At 25.1% G+C, this 7359-nt stretch overlaps 3 protein-coding genes across 9 annotated transcripts in view; 1 reads left to right on the forward strand and 2 right to left on the reverse strand.

Annotated features, from left to right (window-relative positions):
• Positions 1–1755, reverse strand: part of LOC102680685 (clavesin-2-like) — a 4134-nt gene extending 2379 nt beyond the window's left edge. The window contains exon 1 of the mRNA XM_006607943.2: positions 1634–1755. The gene's annotated coding sequence lies outside the window, so the exon portion shown is untranslated. The remainder of the gene's footprint in view (positions 1–1633) is intronic.
• Positions 1756–4159: 2404 nt separating this feature from the next.
• The window catches only part of LOC102680551, a 13783-nt gene continuing 10583 nt past the window's right edge, over positions 4160–7359 (reverse strand). For 3 of the 4 annotated variants that reach the window (XM_031510398.1, XM_031510396.1, XM_031510394.1), the window contains exon 3: positions 4160–5410. In XM_031510398.1, the coding sequence (XP_031366258.1) occupies positions 4228–5410 (1183 nt within the window). In that variant the 3' untranslated portion in view covers positions 4160–4227. Of the gene's footprint in view, positions 5411–5473; positions 5791–7359 lie in introns of those variants that run through there. The other variant, XM_006607942.2, reaches the window with a different exon arrangement.
• The window catches only part of LOC102680327 (protein GPR107), a 7792-nt gene continuing 6672 nt past the window's right edge, over positions 6240–7359 (forward strand). For 3 of the 4 annotated variants that reach the window (XM_031510383.1, XM_006607941.2, XM_031510374.1), the window contains exons 1-2: positions 6240–6447; positions 6876–6986. In XM_031510383.1, coding sequence (XP_031366243.1) covers positions 6358–6447; positions 6876–6986 — 201 coding nt within the window. In that variant the 5' untranslated portion in view covers positions 6240–6357. The remainder of the gene's footprint in view (positions 6448–6875; positions 6987–7359) is intronic. The other variant, XM_006607940.2, reaches the window with a different exon arrangement.

Genomic DNA, 7359 nt, shown 5'->3' on the forward strand with positions numbered 1-7359 from the left:
TTTTACCGCGACACAGCTGTAGAAAGAAATGTTTTGCTTCGAAACGAGTAACCACACTTTCTTTTGATCGCGTAACGTGAGATCGCTTATGCATTCTCCCGTAATTTCGTAAGGATTTAGTCAATAGTAATGTTAACGTTGATTTCATGACATAACAATTTCGTCTCTTTATGATATAATGCCCGACCAAGTACCCACGAATACCACCTAAGTGTTACGTGTTCCGTGATAGCAACATGTGGTGAGTGACTAGTTTCGCAACCACTTTCTCCGATTATGTAATCGGCCAGTTGCGCGTCCATCTTTGTTCCTCGATTTTGTACCAAGAGATCGACCAACTCGCTCGATGATGTTTCACTTGTCCTTAATGTCGAGTGACAATTTTGCCTTCTTATTGTTTTCTAACGATCTCTCTTTTTTTTTTTTTTTTTTTTTTTTAATTTGCGATCTTGGTCAAAATCGATACAGGATCGAAGCGAGACGGAATATTTTTAACATTTTTATCTCATTGATTCGACAGTTTGGAATGTTAAATGAAATGAAGAAGGGAAAAAGCACTTTAGATGAATATTTAATAATTTTCTTCCTTTTTTTTTTTTTGTTATACATTACATCGATACGATTTTATTTATTTATATTTATTCGAATTCGAGTCTCAATTTTGTGCAAAAGATTTTTTTGTACATTATAATGAGCGTAATACTAATAGTAATAATCGAGTAACCAGAGAAATAAACCACTTCCGCATAGAAAGTACTACTTATCGTATTATTACTATTGAAGTTCTCTGATACTGAAAGCCATTCACCCCATACGCAGAAAGCATTATGTCAAACAGATCGACTGAATTGCTTTTTCTTTTAACATTGCGATCGATTTTTCGATCTATTATATTTTAAAATCAATAAAATGGAAGATCATCAGAGTAAATAGGTATTTTTTGATAAATTTTTTCCAAATAATAATAAATTTCTAGAACAGAAGATTTTTGAAAACGTGGGAATACATTATATAATCACGTAATCCATTAATTATCGAAGTAAATAAAATATCATTGATTCGATGACTTTGAAAATATTGCATTTTAATATGTGCTTATTCTACAGATTCAATGTTACTAATTTGTTCCCGTATCCTTGGCCTCTAGAATTTCTGACCTCCTAAAACAAGGTCGGCATACAAATTGGCACTTGAAATTCCTGCGACATCGGTTTGACGAAGTAAGTACATTGAGAAAAACGATTGAACTGCTTCATCACGCGACGTGATTAAAATTTGATACGCGTTGAATGAATTATCATGCAAATAATTATTATACGAGTACTTTATAACGTAAGAAAGATATTATAAGATATCAGGAGAAATTAATTTTAAAAAAAGGCAATTTTGCGAATTTTTATGAATCAAAATTAAAATAAACTAATTTAAAAAAAGAAGATAAATCATATTAAAATCTTTGACACGTTAATAATACACTTAAAGCAATTTTTTGAAGATTTTTGTTTTTGAGTGTATAAATAAATCGTTCGATTTTTGAGAATTTTTTTAGAATTTGATTTTTAATGGAAAAAAAAAATATTGCTTCGATTAAAAATTTATTATAGACTAATAAAATTAAAGAAATATAACGTACCCGATTCGTAGTCGCGCAGGTGAACACTTGAAGGAGACTGCCTCCTCTTGACTACTGACCGCTCTTTTATAATTTCCAGTTACACCTTTCTTGTAGCTCCGCCTTCGATACCCTTGTGGTGGCTTATGCCGCCACATACAGAACAAAGAAATAAATATACGTTCAGGGACAAATTGATCCTTTTTTCGTATACTTTTCTTCTTTAAGTTAATCGATAATTTCGTCTTTTATTTCTGTAAATAAACGCGAGTAAACTGTCCTGTGTTTTTGCAATGAAGCATAAATACTGAATATCATAGTTCATCTAATTGCTCGTCTTTTATAGATGTAAGTAGACAAGCATCGTCGTTCGCTTAAACGATGCACGATAGTGGTTAATTTCGTAACGACCCTTTCTTTTTCTTTTGTAAAAGTCTTGCAAAACTTCCGAAAATTGTAGTTTTGTTCAGTAATGAAAGTATCCAAATTAATTGTTAAATGTCTTGTGTCAAAATTTAAAGTAAACGAATCACTAGACGAAGTAATTGATTAATAGTAAATTTATTTTTTTTTTTCTTTTACTGTTTCCAAAAATTGTATAATCGCATAATCATAAATATCGTAATCTTATTTTCTAATCATCACTATATAATTTCACGTAACTGTTTCTATCTTACATCATCATTATACGTAACAGGAAATTATATTTTTTTTTTTTTTATTAGAAAATGTTATTATTATTATACCAGAAATTTAGAAATTTTTAATTATTAACGTATCAGCTTTAAATATTAATAAATATCAATTATGATGAATGTTATATGCACATTTAATCATAATTCAAAAGAAACATTATTGAAATGCTTTGCACTAATTCTTAAAAAAGTTTTTAAGAATCGAATGAAAGAAAGTGTAATGAAAACAGAAGTATCATTTATTAAAGAATAAGCATTTTTAAAGTAAAAAGGAAAAACAAAGAATATATATTGATACAATTACGAATTAGATTGTTATGGTTTTGCATAACAATAATGATTATACTGACATAAATAGTACGTAACAGTTGCTTCGGTGGTGTTTTCTTACTAAGCTTTGACACGCAATGATTCAAACATTTGCCATCAGAAAGTGAAAAGTGTACTGTATCCCCACAATTATGTTCTGAAAGACAAGATACAATGTAGATATAACTTTTTATGGAATATTGTGTCACATGAATTGAAATATTAATCTTGAGAAAAATCGGAGATTTTATTATATCCATGATATAGTCAATATAATCTTATAACTGATAAAAAAAAAAAATGTAAATGTACTGTTGAATTTTTTCAAAAAAATAAATCGTATCGAATAGAAATAAATATTAATGAAAAACTTCATAATATATATCAAAAAAGCAATAATATAATTATACATTAAAATATAATTAAAATATATTTATGTATAAGCAAATATTAAATTTATATTGATTTGAATTACAATCCTGAAAAAAAATATAACAAAAAAATTAATATTATTATGAATATTTGATATGGATTTGCAATAAAAATATAAGAAATTATTCACTATTTTAATAAAGATGTCATTCTCATTAATATCTGCATATCATTATGACATCAATTGTCGATTTTTGCTTCATTTTTCGAAGCAATCGTTGTTTTTATATGTAAAAGAATAAAAACAAGAAACATAGAATCATAGATACTTTACTAATCTGATTTTATGATAATGATTTAATTAAAGATTTGTTACATGAATATAGTAAATTATATCAAATTAGTACCTCGACTGTTTATAAAGATCTATTAGAAAAATCAATATTCCATAATCTATATATTTTTTTATGTAAATCTATGGGTCGAATGTTAGAATTACGTAAGTATATATATATTTGGTATGTATAGATTCACATTGACAATAGCTTGTAACTTATATTAAGGGTGAATTGGAAATAGAATCTATTGAATGGAATCTTATAATTATTATTTTATCGATGAAATATAGTAATCGATATTTTTTTTCAAGAAAAAATTAATTTTTATGATTAGCAATATCACTATAAGAATCATATGGTAAATTTAAAATATTTATTTATTTTTTCATTGAAAAAAAAAACTAAATTACTTTAAATATATTTCATTCTATTTATTCTGATAAAAAAGTACATTTTCTTTCAAAATTACAAGAAATAAAATCTTGAATTTACATATATTAATTCATGTTTAATGTAAAAAAAATAATATAATTACTTTTTATGTAATTTATATTAATAGAGTATTTCTTCTTTAAATTTAAAATAATCAAAATTTATAATTCTATATCAGTATTATGTACTGTTTAATTGATATAAAAGTGATAACATATGAAATAATATATAAGAGAGATATTTATATAAAGATATATTACCTAATTACATTTAATTGATATTCAATAATTAGTTTATAAATGACAGCAATATTATATTATAGAAACTTATAAAACATACAAATATATTTCTTCTATTAATGCAAAATATTGATTATCTTGAGCAAAATTTATAGATTTTAATCTTGAACATTTTCTTTTTTTTTTTTTTTTTAGAGAAAAGAAAATGTATATTTCAAAATAACTGACCTTTAATGTTTATCAATAATTTGTACTTTAGCATAGACTCCTTTGCAGCCACTGCCAAACTGTAATAAGCTTTCTTTAATTTCATTTATTTGATTCAATGTAAGTGTTAAATCACTAGCAGCTGCTGCTTCTATTATACAAGTCTGTAATGTTTCTTCACTCAAAGGTTGATAAGGAACAATTAAACTATCAATTTTTTTCCTAATCAGTATTTCTTGAATTTTACTTGTACTTTGTATTAAATCTATTTTCCTTTCTAAGTTATCATTTATTTCTTCTACATTAAAAATTGCTATTATTGTAATACATTTATCTCTTTTTTGACTTAGCATGTCTAGTATATTAGAAAAGATATCCAAATCTTTTATTTTTAAATTTTCCATAATAAATAATTGATATGAAGGTAATGAATTTAACATGTTCATATCCATAGAATAATCTAACAGTGCATTATATGTATGAATTGCTTTTCTAAAAGGAAAATGTTTTGCTATTGTATCGACAGTATAAGATTTTCCAACTCCTGTTCCACCTACGAGACATAAAACTTTCAAATAAAAGAAATCTTGATTTAAATGATTAATAATTTGTGAAATTGCATTTTCCTGTCCATGTATTTTTTGTTGTAATTCTTGACTAGCATTTGAAAAAATCATAGCACGATCACAAAATGTGGGTAGATTTAAATCTAACAGTAATGCAAATATGATTGCAATTACTGGTAATATACCTAAAGTTAAACAACTATAATAACACATATTTGTCTTTTTTTTTTGAGCAATTTTATTCTTGATTACTAATGGTCTAAACTTCTTTTTTATATTTTGATACGTCTTTTCGTCTATAATTTTTGTAACATCTTTTACTTCTGATATAGTATGTACTTCTTCACAATTATTTATTTTTGCAGATGATAAGTCTTCAACTTCATTTTTTGTATCTGTCACATTTGTTATTGTATTTTTTATAGGACAATATAACAAAGACTTTGATTCATTTATATTATTTGTACTAGAGGATATTTCATTTGATGTTTTGTTTAAAACAAATTTTGGTGCTTGTAATATATTACTACTTTTGGAAAACTGTCTATTAAGAGATTTATTCGGGCTATAATAAAATTCCGTTGTTTGATAATTAATAGTTCTATTGCCAGTTTGCGCAAATTCTGGTAATTTTATTTGTCTGAAATAAAAAAAAATATTAATTACTTATGTCATTTTGTTACCTGTACACAATAGTTCTTACTTTGAAGTTATATTTTCATTAGAAATTTGTTCATAACTATATTGTCTAACCAAGTTAGACTGACTTTTAGACCGATAAATTTGATTTAAACAAATTCGAGAGGAAGATGGCGTTTCAGAATAATTAAGTGCTTCTGTTAATATTTTATCAGAATCTGAATCGAATAATTTTAATGCTGCAAAATGTTTTTCCATATCAATAGTTATATATAAATAATAAAACTCAAATAATACAATGAAATCGACAAATGTAACATAACCCCAATAATATGTTTTGTTTTTTTTTATTTCTGCATATATTTAGTTTGTATTTTAGATTATATGTTTTAAACAATTTACTAAAATAATGTTATATTCTTATAAATTTCTAGTCTAATAACATTAAAACAATAAAATTTAATTCCAATTAAAAATAAGTAAACACTATCCATATAAAGTCACCGTTACAATTCAAAATATTCTGTTTAAATAAACATAAGAAGATTGATGATAATCATATATTATGTTTTAAATATGATTATCTATAATTGTAATTTTAATTATTAATAATTATTTTAAAAACAAATTATATAAATTATAATTTTTGGCAAATTTTTATTTTATATTGTATTGCTATTTGAATTTCAATGAACACTTGAATTTTTATAATATAAACGACGTATATACATTATATTTATTACAATGACAATAAACCAATAATTGCTAATAATGAAACTTTTAAAAATTGCGCCTAGTTCAATTCGTACGTTCCGTCCATCAAATATCATATTCCTGCTGTTCAAGCTCAGTTTCTGCTCATGTATCGATGAGTGAAGGTTGAGTGTTGTAGATATGATTATTTTGTATTTTCGTGATGTGACATTTCTCTGGTGAAAAATAATAAAAATGCAATCGAAACGATTAGTGATACAATGTCTTTGGACTATGACAATATTCGTATTAGTAACGGGTAGAATTCACAAACTTGAAATACGGGTTAGTACAAGCAATCTTCAGCAATAACGCGAGTATATTTACCAATTAGTTTATTAGAATTCTTTTGTTACGTCAATCGTTATTTAACCGGTCATAAAATTAAATGCGTTATATAGTTTTTACATATAACACGATAAATTTTAAGTTGCAAAAAAGTGATAAATTATGTAAACGAACATTATATTGTAATATTATATCGACATTTACATTTTAAAATTATAGCTATCTAAACGTCTCAAGTATATTAAACAATATAAAAAATTTCTACAAAGATCTAATAAAAAATTAAATTATATATCAATCATAGTTAGATAATGATTGTACAAACTATCATTTCTGAAAAGAATTTCTTTTCTCGTTCCTTAGTTGTAGGTTACGGAACTTTTCTACGCTTATATGTATGTGTTTATGAATGTTGTATGTTACAGAAAGATGTAAGGCGATATATTTCTCTTAGTACCTTTGGTTTCTATAAGGGAGGTACTCTCGATGTAAATTTAACAAACTTCAAAGCTGAGCCTTTTGATGAGAATGCTGTGGTAAGTAATTAAGTACATATGACGTGAACATATTCACATAAAATTATTTCGTCATTCATCTATAGACACCTGTTTTCATTTTTCTCTCGCTAATTTATTATTAGAAAAATATTCGAAATTATTTCTGATTATCTATATTTAAACACGAATATCATATGTAATCGTTGATAAAAATATATTTATATACATTATTTTAATGTCATCACTTTAATTTAATTAACTATTGTTTCTTGAAAAATAGAATAAACTTATATAGGATGTTATATGTTAAATGCACAGTCGTTGTTGTAAGACAATAATGGCTAAATAGGTAAAACGATTTCTTGTAAGCTCTTAAAGTATGAAAATTTAATTACTTAGAGTAAAAAAAAAA

This window comes from Apis dorsata, unplaced genomic scaffold (genome assembly GCF_000469605.1).
Source record: "Apis dorsata unplaced genomic scaffold, Apis dorsata 1.3 scaffold_25, whole genome shotgun sequence".
NCBI classification, from domain to species: Eukaryota; Metazoa; Arthropoda; class Insecta; order Hymenoptera; family Apidae; genus Apis; species Apis dorsata.